The sequence below is a fragment of the Oncorhynchus mykiss genome, chromosome 18 (assembly GCF_057628025.1).
Source record: "Oncorhynchus mykiss isolate SJ-2025 chromosome 18, ASM5762802v1, whole genome shotgun sequence".
Taxonomy (NCBI): domain Eukaryota; kingdom Metazoa; phylum Chordata; class Actinopteri; order Salmoniformes; family Salmonidae; genus Oncorhynchus; species Oncorhynchus mykiss.
The window spans coordinates 14,757,510-14,771,646 of NC_143039.1; the positions used below are offsets into that span (position 1 = coordinate 14,757,510).

At 39.5% G+C, this 14,137-nt stretch overlaps 1 protein-coding gene across 4 annotated transcripts in view; it reads left to right on the plus strand.

The window, feature by feature from the left end:
- The window catches only part of ace2 (angiotensin converting enzyme 2), a 19,940-nt gene continuing 5,803 nt past the window's right edge, over positions 1-14,137 (plus strand). For all 4 annotated transcript variants that reach the window (XR_016488279.1, XR_016488278.1, XM_036951559.2 and 1 more), the window contains exons 1-9: positions 1-1,330; positions 1,635-1,793; positions 3,466-3,559; positions 4,375-4,521; positions 6,370-6,482; positions 11,141-11,246; positions 11,478-11,575; positions 11,771-11,943; positions 13,627-13,853. Coding sequence is in view for 2 of the 4 variants with exons in the window: in XM_036951559.2 (XP_036807454.2) it covers positions 1,139-1,330; positions 1,635-1,793; positions 3,466-3,559; positions 4,375-4,521; positions 6,370-6,482; positions 11,141-11,246; positions 11,478-11,575; positions 11,771-11,943; positions 13,627-13,853 (1,309 nt within the window). In the remaining 2 variants the exon portion in view is untranslated. The remainder of the gene's footprint in view (positions 1,331-1,634; positions 1,794-3,465; positions 3,560-4,374; positions 4,522-6,369; positions 6,483-11,140; positions 11,247-11,477; positions 11,576-11,770; positions 11,944-13,626; positions 13,854-14,137) is intronic.

Consider the following 14,137-nt stretch of genomic DNA (forward strand, 5'->3'; position numbering starts at 1 on the left):
CTACTCTGTTCTACTCTACTCTACTCTATTCTACTCTGTTCTATTCTACTCTATTCTATTCTACTCTACTCTACTCTGTTTTGTTCTATTCTATTCTGTTCTACTCTGTTCTACTCTACTCTGTTCTACTCTGTTCTATTCTGTTCTACTCTAATCTGTTCTATTCTATTCTATTCGACTCTACTCTGTTCTATTCTATTCTATTCTACTCTGTTCTATTCTACTCTACTCTGTTCTATTCTATTCTATTCTACTCTGTTCTATTCTACTCTGTTCTATTCTACTCTGTTCTATTCTATTCTACTCTACTCTGTTCTATTCTATTATATTCTACTCTACTCTGTTCTATTCTATTCTACTCTGTTCTATTTTATTATATTCTATTCTACTCTACTCTGTTCTATTCTATTCTACTCTACTCTGTTCTATTCTATTCTACTCTGCTCTACTCTGTTCTATTCTATTCTACTCTACTCTGTTCTATTCTACTCTGTTCTATTCTATTCTACTCTGTTCTATTCTACTCTGTTCTATTCTATTCTACTCTACTCTGTTCTATTCTATTCTACTCTGCTCTACTCTGTTCTATTCTATTCTACTCTACTCTATTCTATTCTACTCTGTTCTATTCTATTCTATTCTACTCTGTTCTATTCTAATCTACTCTGTTCTATTCTACTCTGTTCTATTCTATTCTACTCTACTCTGTTCTATTTTATTCTGTTCTATTCTATTCTGTTCTATTCTACTCTACTCTAGTGTGATGGGTTTGGCACACACACACACACACACACACACACACACACACACACACACACACACACCTCAAACGTGTACATGTTCACTGTCTCAGCGCAGAAGTTACAGCAAGACTTAGAAACTGTCAGTAACTTCAAGACAATGTTATAGTTGTAGAACAAAGGCAATGTTATGTTTGAGATAGTAGCCCATCTGCCGTGCGATAGCTGGCCCTCTGACGTACACTGTACCCTTCTATCCACCCATCGGTGTATAAAGGACAAGATACACGCTGGAGTTATGACTCTGACCAAAGGGCGAAGACAGCTCTTATAGTTAGATATGAGTGAGTAAGAAACTGAAGCGGTCTCAGTGTGACCGTGGAGGACATTCATACAGGATGTCTATGACCAGGCTTCTTCTAGTGGGGCTGATTGCTGTGGCCTGTGTGGCAGCACAGTCAGACTTAGAGAGAAGGGCACAGGAGTTTCTGGACCAGTTTGATGGGAACGCTACTCATCTCATGTATCAGTATTCCCTGGCATCATGGGCGTACAACACAGATATTTCCCAGGAGAATTTAGACAAACTGGTGAGTTTTCTGGTAGATTTAAAGTGGCACTAATGAAAGGCAGAGTTTCAAAGCCATCTTCAGAGACCTCCTATGGCCTATAGCTGGGGGTCCACAAGACTGAATTGAGAAACACGGTGGATCTATGGTTCTGGTTCTGAACAATGTCAATAATGGTATATTGCTGTCAATTTTGAATTAGTAGGCTACATCTCAACACATAACTCCAGACAGACAACTAGTTATTTGATATGGTCTATTGTATTGTATTGTTAATATTATGAATCAAATGTAATTTCTGTCAATGTTTTGTTAATGGTTTCAGGGTGTACAGAGCACAATCTGGGGAGAATACTACAGCACAGTATCCAAGGAGTCGGAGAAGTTTCCAATCGATCAGATCAGTGATCCATTGATCAGACTCCAGCTGATTTCCCTCCAGGACAAGGGCTCTGGGGCCTTGTCCGCAGACAAAGCGGCACATGTGAGACACATTCTTTCACTGCTACCTCTCTTCTATTAGTCTGACTGTCCTCATCTCTTCTATTAGTCTGACTGTCCTCATCTCTTCTATTACCCTGACTGTCCTCATCTCTTCTATTAGCCTGACTGTCCTCATCTCTTCTATTAGTCTGACTGTCGTCATCTATTCTATTAGTCTGACTGTCCTCATCTCTTCTATTAGTCTGACTGTCCTCATCTCTTCTATTAGTCTGACTGTCCTCATCTCTTCTATTAGTCTGACTGTCCTCATCTCTTCTATTAGTCTGACTGTCCTCATCTCTTCTATTAGTCTGACTGTCCTCGTCTCTTCTATTAGCCTGACTGTCCTCGTCTCTTCTATTAGTCTGACTGTCCTCATCTCTTCTATTAGTCTGACTGTCCTCATCTCTTCTATTAGTCTGACTGTCCTCGTCTCTTCTATTAGTCTGACTGTCCTCATCTCTTCTATTAGCCTGACTGTCCTCGTCTCTTCTATTAGTCTGACTGTCCTCATCTCTTCTATTAGTCTGACTGTCCTCATCTCTTCTATTAGTCTGACTGTCCTCATCTCTTCTATTAGTCTGACTGTCCTCATCTCTTCTATTAGTCTGACTGTCCTCATCTCTTCTATTAGTCTGACTGTCCTCATCTCTTCTATTAGTCTGGCTGTCCTCATCTCTTCTATTAGTCTGACTGTCCTCATCTCTTCTATTAGTCTGACTGTCCTCATCTCTTCTATTAGTCTGACTGTCCTCATCTCTTCTATTAGTCTGACTGTCCTCATCTCCTCTATTAGTCTGACTGTCCTCATCTCTTCTATTAGTCTGACTGTCCTCATCTCTTCTATTAGTCTGACTGTCCTCATCTCTTCTATTAGTCTGACTGTCCTCATCTCTTCTATTAGTCTGACTGTCCTCGTCTCTTCTATTAGCCTGACTGCCCTCGTCTCTTCTATTAGCCTGACTGTCCTCATCTCTTCTATTAGTCTGACTGTCCTCATCTCTTCTATTAGTCTGACTGTCCTCATCTCTTCTATTAGTCTGACTGTCCTCGTCTCTTCTATTAGTCTGACTGTCCTCATCTCTTCTATTAGCCTGACTGTCCTCATCTCTTCTATTAGCCTGACTGTCCTCATCTCTTCTATTAGTCTGACTGTCCTCATCTCTTCTACTAGTCTGACTGTCCTCATCTCTTCTATTAGTCTGACTGTCCTCATCTCTTCTATTACAGGCTAGTCAAATACTCACGGGAACAGGCAACATAGCATAACTTGTTGTTCTTTTTGTTGTTGTTGATGTTGTTGTTGTTAATGTTGTTGTTGTTAATGTTGTTGTTGATGTTGTTGTTGTTAATGTTGTTGTTGTTAATGTTGTTGTTGATGTTGTTGTTGTTAATGTTGTTGTTGTTAATGTTGTTGTTGTTAATGTTGTTGTTGATGTTGTTGTTGTTAATGTTGTTGTTGTTGATGTTGTTGATGTTAATGTTGTTGTTGTTAATGTTGTTGTTGTTAATGTTGTTGTTGTTAATGTTGTTGTTGTTAATGTTGTTGTTGTTAATGTTGTTGTTGATGTTGTTGTTGATGTTAATGTTGTTGTTGTTAATGTTGTTGTTGTTAATGTTGTTGTTGTTAATGTTGTTGTTGATGTTGTTGTTGTTGTTGTACTTCATGTCAGCTGAACAAAGTGATGAATGAGATGAGCTCCATCTACAGTACAGGCACGGTGTGCAAGAGAGAAGACCCCTTAGACTGTCAAACCTTGGAACCAGGTAAAGGCCAGAGTCCCACATGGCCCTGGGGGAAAGTAGGACACTAAGTAATGAATAGGGTGCCATTTGGTATGGGTACAAAGTACCAACTGTCAGCTCGGCTGTGGCAACCTGACTTTACGACCGACTGCCCTTTTACGGATGTCCAAGGTCATTGACTGAGTCCCAAACGGCACTCTATTCCCTATATAGGGCACTACTTTTGACCAGGGCCTTAGTAGTGTCAAACGTAGAGCAAAATATAGGGTAAAAAGTAGTGTACTAAATTGTGTACCAGTGGGATGCAGACCCTAGACTTGAATAAAAACTGTATATCGCAAGACTACTAGTCACTCTGTCAGATACTTCAACAACAAAAAACCCTGGCGAAAAACTCCCCTAGTTTTGAAGGAATAGTATTTATTGTAAAACCTCACTTCAGGTTTTGGATGTTTTGGATGTCTTGGATGTCTTGGATGTCTTGGATGTCTTGGATGTCTTGGATGTTTTGGATGTTTTGGATGTCTTGGATGTCTTGGATGTCTTGGATGTCTTGGATGTTTTGGATGTTTTGGATGTCTTGGATGTCTTGGATGTCTTGGATGTCTTGGATGTCTTGGTGAGGGAGATGGCTTCAGAAATCTGAGGTCAGATAGTGGTTTAATGTTGTGTATGAAAAAAGGAACCCCAGCTCAATGATATTCCTGTATGCGAGGATACATAAAATAATAACAAAAATACAAGGGAATGGACAAGAATACTGGTGTGCTGGAGTTTCTCTTTCCAATATGAACTAGCCTTTTGTCAACTGGTTTACTGCTGTGTCTAACGTCTAGGGCTGGAGAGTATAATGGCCAACATGGACAGTGACTACTATGAGCGTCTACATGTATGGGAGGGCTGGAGAGTGGAGGTAGGGAAGAAGATGAGGCCTCTGTATGAAGACTATGTGGACCTTAAGAACGAAGCTGCCAAACTCAATGGTAGACCTACTAATACTACTACTACTACTATACTGCTACTACTACAACTACTATATACTGCTACTACTACTACTACTACTACTATACTGCTATTACTACTATGAGTACTACTACTATACTGCTACTACTACTACTACTACTACTACTACTACTACTACTATACTGCTATTACTACTACTACTACTATACTACTACTACTACAACTACTATACTGCTACTACTACTACTATACTGCTATTACTACTACGAGTACTACTACTATACTGCTACTACTACTACTACTACTACTACTACTATACTGCTAATATTACTATGAGTACTACTAGTATATTGCTACTACTACTACTATACTGCTAATATTACTACGAGTACTACTACTATATTGCTACTACTACTACTACTATATTGCTATTATTACTACGAGTACTACTATTAGTACACTACCATACTACTACTGCGCATCTACTATACTACTACTACACTACTACTACTACTACTAGTATCATAGTGCTACTCCTACTACTACTACTGCTATAATTACTACTACTATTACTACTATACTAGTACTACTACTACTAATACTATTACTACTATATTACTGCTACTACTATTACTACTATACTAGTACTACTACTACTACTACTACTACTACTACTACTACTACTAATACTATTACTCCTATATTACTACTACTACTACTATTATATTACTATTACTACTACTACTATATTACTACTACCACTACTACTGTACTACTACTACTGCTAGTGTATTACTACTATACTACTACTACTACTACTACACTACTACTATATTACTACTACCACTACCACTGTACTACTACTACTGCTAGTGTATTACTACTATACTACTACTACTACTACTACTACACTACTACTATATTACTATACCACTACTAATATATTACTACTATACTACTACTACACTGCTACTATATTACTACTACTACTACTACTACTGCTAGTGCATTACTACTATACTACTACTACTACTACTACACTACTACTATATTAATATACCACTACTAATATATTACTACTATACTACTACTATCTTACTATACTACAAATAATATATTACCAATATACTACTACTATATTACTACTACTACTACTACTACTACTGTACTACTACTACTGCTAGTGTATTACTACTATACTACTACTACTACTACTACTACACTACTACTATATTACTATACCACTACTAATATATTACTACTATACTACTACTACTACTGTACTACTACTACTGCTAGTGTATTACTACTATACTACTACTACTACTACTACTACTACTACACTACTACTATATTACTATACCACTACTAATATATTACTACTACTACTACTACTACTACTGTACTACTACTACTGCTAGTGTATTACTACTATACTACTACTACTACTACTACTACTACTGTACTACTACTACTGCTAGTGTATTACTACTATACTACTACTACTACTACTACTACTACTGTACTACTACTACTGCTAGTGTATTACTACTATACTACTACTACTACTACTACTACTACACTACTACTATATTACTATACCACTACTAATATATTACTACTACTACTACTACTACTACTGTACTACTACTACTGCTAGTGTATTACTACTATACTACTACTACTACTACTACTACACTACTACTATATTACTATACCACTACTAATATATTACTACTATACTACTACTATCTTACTATACTACAAATAATATATTACCAATATACTACTACTATATTACTACTGCACAACTACTATACTACTACTACAAACCTGTCCAACTACTACTACTATATCTATCGCCACAGATTATGAGGACTACGGAGATTATTGGCGGTCCAACTATGAAACTATCGATGACAGCCCATACAACTACGCCAGGGGCCAACTGATGACCGATGTGAGGCGCATTTACAAAGAGGTACGTTGTCGACTGTTGTGGTGCTTCAACTACACTGAGCTTTTCTCACATACAAATGAAATGTATTGTTTTTATGTAGCAAAAACACTTTTAATAAAATATTATTGATACTATTTTGTATTATTGGATGCATTTGTTATTGTATATATTACTGTATTGTACAAGTTAGGGTTTTACTTTCTAAATGTAATCCGTTACAGTTACTAGTTACCTGTCCAAAATTGTAATCGGTAATGCACATTTTGGATTACCCAAGTGTAACGGATGTGAAACGTCTAGTTTAGTTAGCGGTGGTGCGCGCTAAATAGCGTTTCAATCGGTGACGTCACTTGCTCTGAGACCTTGAAGTAGTAAGGGCCGCGGCTTTTGTGGAGCGATGGGTAACGATGCTTCGTGGGTGACTGTTGTTGATGTGTGCAGAGGGTCCCTGGTTCGCGCCCGGGTATGGGCGAGGGAACGGTCTAAAGTTATACTGTTAACCAAACTCAATAACGTAATCCGAATCCTTTCAGTTACTTTTAGACACTTAAGAAGCACAGGTTAGCGTTTTTTCGTCATGAATCTTCTTATGAAGGCAGCGCTGCAAAGTGGCCACTAGCTGGCACAGCCACAAAGTCATCAAATCTGATTTTAAACCTAACCCTAATGTTAACCCTAACCTTAACCACACAGCTAACCCATAATGTCTAACCCTAACCTTAACCACACTGCTAACCCATAATGCCTAACCGTAACCGTAAATTAAGAATATAGCCCATCTAGCTGAAATCGCTCAGTTCTGCCTCCAGGACAAGACTCATCCCAATAAACGTCAACCATTTTATTAACGTCAATCTGTTTAAAGAGGCATTAGAAGAAGACAAAAAATATTATTACCAATTGAACAACATCTACTGCAGGATAAGTTCATGTTAAAGTTTACATAGCTGGCCATATATGGATGTTAAATTTGACTTAATGGGTTGGTTATGTAGGCTTCTTCTAACCCGTTGCTTTCTACTACTGTATAGAATATAATAGGATTAGGCTATATTTTTACATTAAACACCAGAGTCTGTCATATTCCTGTCATTCCAATTCATGTTATACCCCTTGATCTTAAAGAATAGGACTTGGAAATATGTAAATATAGATTAGTCAAATAGTTTTACCCGAATATAACCCAATAACTAAGGACTAATCAGCCTACTCTGTTGTTTATGATTTTGTTGTCATCGACGACTGATTGGGCTTTCTCGTGGTCCACTTAATTATTATTTTTATTTTTTTGCCAATATGTAGAAAAATACGACGGGGGCGTTGAGAAGGGAGGAACTGCCTCAAACTGTTATTCCATAGGCTGGGATCCGCACTATGAAGTGGTTGCAAGAACGCATTTTATACTGGCATATTCATTACGCCGATTCTGTTGCAAAACGTTTCTTAAAAGGAAGCAAACTGGACATAACGGGGAGGGACCTACCTCAATTTGTCCAATAGAAACGATTGTTTTGCTCTGTTTGCTTCCGTTTGGTTCTGTCACAAAAACCACAATTGATAGGCAGCTTAAACTTCTTATATTCAACCATTATTGGGTTAAAATACACATATACATTTGTGAACAGCCACCCACATTCACAACATCCACAATCCGTAAGGCGCAAATAGCTAAATGAGATCGCTGCAGTGTGACTCACATCCATGCGTTTGCAGCCTAGATATCAGTAATAAGTGATGTCCATATCGCCCGTTGAGCTACACCACTGTTGTCATCCTGACCTCCATGCGTTTATTGAAGTTGGATAACCTTTGAATGCCGACAGCAGTCACTCCATCAGAAGACATAGTTTGGACTGTAGCATACAAAAACATATTCCTGCGATCCATCAAACGCATTTGTTGTGTCATCATAGTGGTCTCTAATTTGTGGTCAGACTCGCTCAGGCAGAACAAATAAAAATGACCGAGGTAAAGACAGTTTAAAGTTGGATATTCGCGCTTTCAAACTTCAATGGCTTTCAAACCATTTGAGCCACAGACCTCCAAATAAGTGTCATGATGTTGGAAAAATTGCGCGCACCAGATTTGGACATTGATTCGCTTTCCAAAGCTAATAAACATGTGAAAATGTGAGCAGCATTTTGTATTCCTAGTTGGATTAGTTAGGGAGCATAAACAAAGTACAAACTTTTTTTTACATTTGAATTTCAATAGCTCCTTGGTCATGTGACTTAATGACTTCAAACAAGGTTCAGAATGTCCACTGACTACCCTTCTATATTGCACACCCTTTAGTTTGTCCATTTTCATCTCACAAGATATTACATACATTTTTCTAAATTAAAAATGTATATCTTACAGGCCTACATCTTCTCTCACTTCGTTGGTGTGTCACCTCACCAAATCTGAATACCATGATGTTGACATATTTGCTATATTTGCTCGGCCTTTTTTGTCGTCTAAACATGTATTTGGCCTTACATGACTGAAAGGTGCCGAAGCACAGAGGTAAGGTGAGGCTTTTTTCAGGCTGTGACTAGCTTTGATATGCTTGTATTTGAATGTCAAGGTGCAACATGGGTTGACCTTATTACATTCAGAATACAGCACGTCTGTCCGTGGCTGGTGTAGATTTCAGGTACCTGGTAAAGGCTTTATTTCCTGCCACCTGTCCATCTTAATAGAAATGGAAAATGACTTTGCCCCTGGTCTGGTCATTCTTTTAGCACGGCTCACTTGTTCTGTCCCTCTGTCTCCCTGGAGTACTCTTTGTCACTTTGTGCTTGTATGTCATCTTTCCTGTCCTCTAGAGTCTCTTCCTCACCTTCTGTCCCTCTGTCTCCGTAGTACTCTTCATCACTTTGTGCTTGTATGTCATCTTTCCTGTCCTCTAGAGTCTCTTCCTCACCTTCTGTCCCTCTGTCTCCGTAGTACTCTTCATCACTTTGTGCTTGTATGTCATCTTTCCTGTCCTCTAGAGTCTCTTCCTCACCTTCTGTCCCTCTGTCTCTGGTGTAAGGATCTAGATGGTGTTGACTGAGTTTCTGGCCATCATCAATATTTCTCTTTCCATTGTCGTCTTTATTTGCCAGTTTCATGACACGCTCTGTTTCCAATGTGTTGTTAACTCACCGTGTTGTTGTTGTTGTTGTTGTTGTTGTATGCTTTCTGTAATGTCATTAAAGTTAATTCATCACTATGTCAATACATTTCCGTCACTCAATACACAAAGCTATCAGAATGTAAGCTCATCACTGCACAGGAAAAAAAACTGTAGTTTCAACGTGTAGTTGTGGTGTGAATGTTATACATTTTGGTGTCACACAAAAAGACATAGGAATGTATTTTCCCAGTTAGAAATAGTAGGCCATGCATCAAATAACTATTTTCATCAGAAAAACAAACCCTCAAAATGCACTATTGCATTTTGTATACGTTGTCTGCAGGTGGCTTGTTGTGAATGCTCTCAAATATCAAGTCATTATCAGGTTATGTAAACTGCGTGCAACGTAGAAGGATTTGTCTTAATGTACAGTATATGAAAGTGATGCTATGAAAAAGATTCTTTCACGTTATCAAGCTCACTCTGACTGACAAATCACTGCCTATTACTGTGATTAAAAAGAGCATATGAAACATTGTTTTTCATGAGGCCTACCTGTGTGCCTTCCTTTAACATCTTCGGGATCAGTGCTGTCCTGGGAAATGTTCTTGTTACGTACAACCTAATGCTAATCGCATTAGCCTACGTTAGCTCAACCGACCCGCGGAAGGGACACTGATCCCGAAGAAGTTTTAAGCACCTCTGTTCAAACACCTCTCCTGTCCTTGATCCAAACCACATACAGCCATTTGCAGATCTTTCAGTGTCCATGTGAAAGATAGTTATTGCGAGGCTGGAACATTTGTTAACTTAATTTTTATTTATTTTTAAGACCAATGTAAAATGAAGGCCTGCAAAGCTTTCAGATTTAATCTAATAACATGAGATGAAAATGGACAAACTAAAGGGTGTGCAATATAGAAGGGTAGTCAGTGGACATTCTGAACCTTGTTTGAAGTCAGTAGGTCACATGACCAAGGAGCTATTGAAATTCAAAAATGTACATAAATCATTTAAAATAGTACGAGGTGTAAATGGACAAAAAAAAAAGTGTGTGCAATGTGTGTCTATGCCATCGGGTTATCTACAATCAGTTTTGAAAGTTGTAGGAGTAATGGTTAAAGAGCTATTGAAATGTGAAAATTTTAATTTGTCACTATGTTGACGGTCCCTAACTTTCTGTTGGTGGACGTAAGGAAAACTACAGGCGAATGAATATCTGTCGAATATCCAGCCTGAAACTGTCTTAACCTCGGTATAAAAAAAAGTGTCCCTTTTTTTCCAATGCTGATTTGAATGTCATTGAGAAACAGAAACGTGTCAAATAATTTGTTTGTTTCCTTTCTAAATGTAAAAGTAATACTAGAAGTAATCATATCTGTATCTGTAATCTGATTACAATATTTTTGCTGGTAACACAACGAATTAGAGTTAGATGTTTGGAATCCGTTATATGTCATCCTTTACTCCCCAACCAGTGTGCTTTATTTGCATTATGCAAATCGGACTTGCCACATCAAAGATATTGTGTTTTTATATTTTATTGCACACCATCAACTCTATTGTGTCTTTCCAGATCCTCCCCCTCTACAAAGAGCTGCATGCCTATGTGAGGTCTAAGCTGCAGGCCAAACACCCTGAACACATCCACCCAGAGGGGGGCCTACCCGCACATCTACTGGGTAAGGTCACTGGACAGGGCTCAGCTTTCGCTCCAACACTGCTGGAACATGACTGAGTCAGTTTATGAAGGTCTTCTCTCTCTCTGTCTCTCTCTCTCTCTCTCTCTCTCTCTCTCTCTCTCTCCTCTCTCTCTCTCTCTCTCTGTCTCTCTCTCTCTCTCTCTCTCTCTCTCTCTCTCTCTCTCTCTCTCTCTCTCTCTCTCTCTCTCTCTCTCTCATTACCTTTTTCAGGTGACATGTGGGGAAGGTTTTGGACAGGTCTTTACCCCATCTCAACCCCTTTTCCAGAGAAAACCGACATTGATGTGACGGAAGCTATGATCGCACAGGTTGAGTGAAAATAAATCATGAATCATGAATCATCAATCTGCTATTGTACGTATCCAACATAAACGTTGAAAATTGTAGACTAGGAATCGTGGATCTGAAGGAAACAAGTGTGACTTTAATAGTGACTTCTGTTACTTTCAATTCTTACCTCCTAAAATACCCTGTGAGTTAAACACCTTTTCTCTATTTCCCAGAAATGGCCTAAGGACAGACTGTTCCAAGAAGCAGAGAAGTTTTTCATGTCGGTGGGTCTATACAAGATGTTCGACAACTTCTGGAAGGACTCTATGCTGGAGAAACCTACTGATGGCAGGAAGGTAGTGTGCCACCCTACAGCCTGGGACATGGGGAACAGAGAGGACTTCAGGTAACAGGAATCGTATTCATCCTGCATTTAACTAATCTAGCAGGTAAGGGCATTGGGCCAGTAACCAAAAGGTTGCTGGTTTGACTCCCTGAGCAGGCAAGGTGGAAAACTCTGCTGTTCTGCCTTTGAGCAAGGCACTTAACCTCCGACAACAACTGCTTCCCGGGTGTTGATGACGTGGACGGCGATTAAGGTCGGCCCTCCGCTCCTCTCTGATTCAGAGGGGTTGGGTTAAATGCTGAAGACACGTTTCAGTTGAATGCATTCAGTTGTACAACAAACTAGGTATCCCCTCTCCCTTTACTTAGCCCAGGATATGCAGAGTGACAAGCCTTACGGAGGGACAGAGAGGACTTCAGGTAACAGGAATCATGTCCGTACTGTATTTATCCCTGGATACACAGTAAGTAGAGCCTTATTGAGGGACAGAGAGGACTTCAGGTAACAGGAATCATGTCCGTACTGTATTTATCCCTGGACATGCAGAGTGACAAGCCTTACGGAGGGACAGAGAGGACTTCAGGTAACAGGAATCATGTCCGTACTGTATTTAGCCCTGGACATGCAGAGTGACAAGCCTTAGGGACAGAGAGGACTTCAGGTAACAGGAATCATGTCCGTACTGTGTTTATCCCTGGACACGCAGTAAGTAGAGCCTTAGGGAGGGACAGAGAGGACTTCAGGTAACAGGAATCATGTCCGTCCTGTATTTATCCCTGGACACGCAGTAAGTAGAGCCTTAGGGAGGGACAGAGAGGACTTCAGGTAACAGGAATCATGTCCGTACTGTATTTAGCCCAGGACATGCAGAGTGACAAGCCTTACGGAGGGACAGAGAGGACTTCAGGTAACAGGAATCATGTCCGTACTGTATTTATCCCTGGACACGCAGTAAGTAGAGCCTTACGGAGGGACAGAGAGGACTTCAGGTAACAGGAATCATGTCCGTACTGTATTTATCCCTGGACACGCAGTAAGTAGAGCCTCAGGGAGGGACAGAGAGGACTTCAGGTAACAGGAATCATGTCCGTACTGTATTTATCCCTGGACACGCAGTTAGTAGAGCCTTAGGGAGGGACAGAGAGATTGCAGGCACTAACTACTGATATAGAATTCAGTTCCTGTTAGTCACAGCAGCATGTCATAAAGATATGAAGGAATTCTGTTGTGAAACATAAGTCATCAAGGTAAAAATCCACAGCACGTTGAACTGCTTTTCAAAATGCTGTACACACATGTAGAATTACATCGGATGGAGTTGATCTGATTTTGTAGGCTATACCTCCTTACACTCAGCATCAATTGTAATGATTAAATATTCATCATAAATATGAACTTATTATACGGTATTGTACTGTATTATATACTGTATTATACGGTATTGTACTGTATTATATACTGTATTATACTGTATTATACTGTATTATATACTGTATTATACTGTATTATATACTGTATTATACTGTATTATACTGTATTATATACTGTATTACTGTATTATACTGTATTATACTGTATTATATACTGTATTATATACTGTATTATATGTATTATAATGCATTATACTGTATTATATTGTATTATTCTGTATTATACTGTTTTATAATGTATTATACCCTATTATACTGTATTATACTGTACTTCCCTGACTTTGTCTACTTCTTAAATTTCCCCCATTTCCAGGATCAAGATGTGTACGGAGGTGAACATGGACCACTTCCTGACAGCGCACCATGAGATGGGACACAACCAGTACCAGATGGCCTACAGGAACCTGTCCTACCTGCTGAGAGACGGGGCTAACGAGGGCTTCCACGAGGCCGTGGGGGAGATCATGTCCCTGTCCGCTGCCACCCCCAAACACCTGAAGGCCCTGGGACTCCTACCAGGCGACTTCGTAGAGGATAAAGGTGACACCTGAGTAAGGGGTAGGGGCAGGTAGTGGTAGAAGCAGATCTAGATCTGAGGATAACAGTTAGACAACAGTTGTTGTTGTTGTTATAGCTGGTCTATGGAATACCTGAGTTACACCTGAACAGAATCAGGGTCAGGAACAGGGTCAGGGTCAGGGACAGGGACAGGGACAGGGACAGGGTCAGGGACAGGGACAGGGACAGGGACAGGGACAGGGTCAGGGACAGGGACAGGGACAGGGACAGGGTCAGGGTCAGGGACAGGGACAGGGACAGGGACA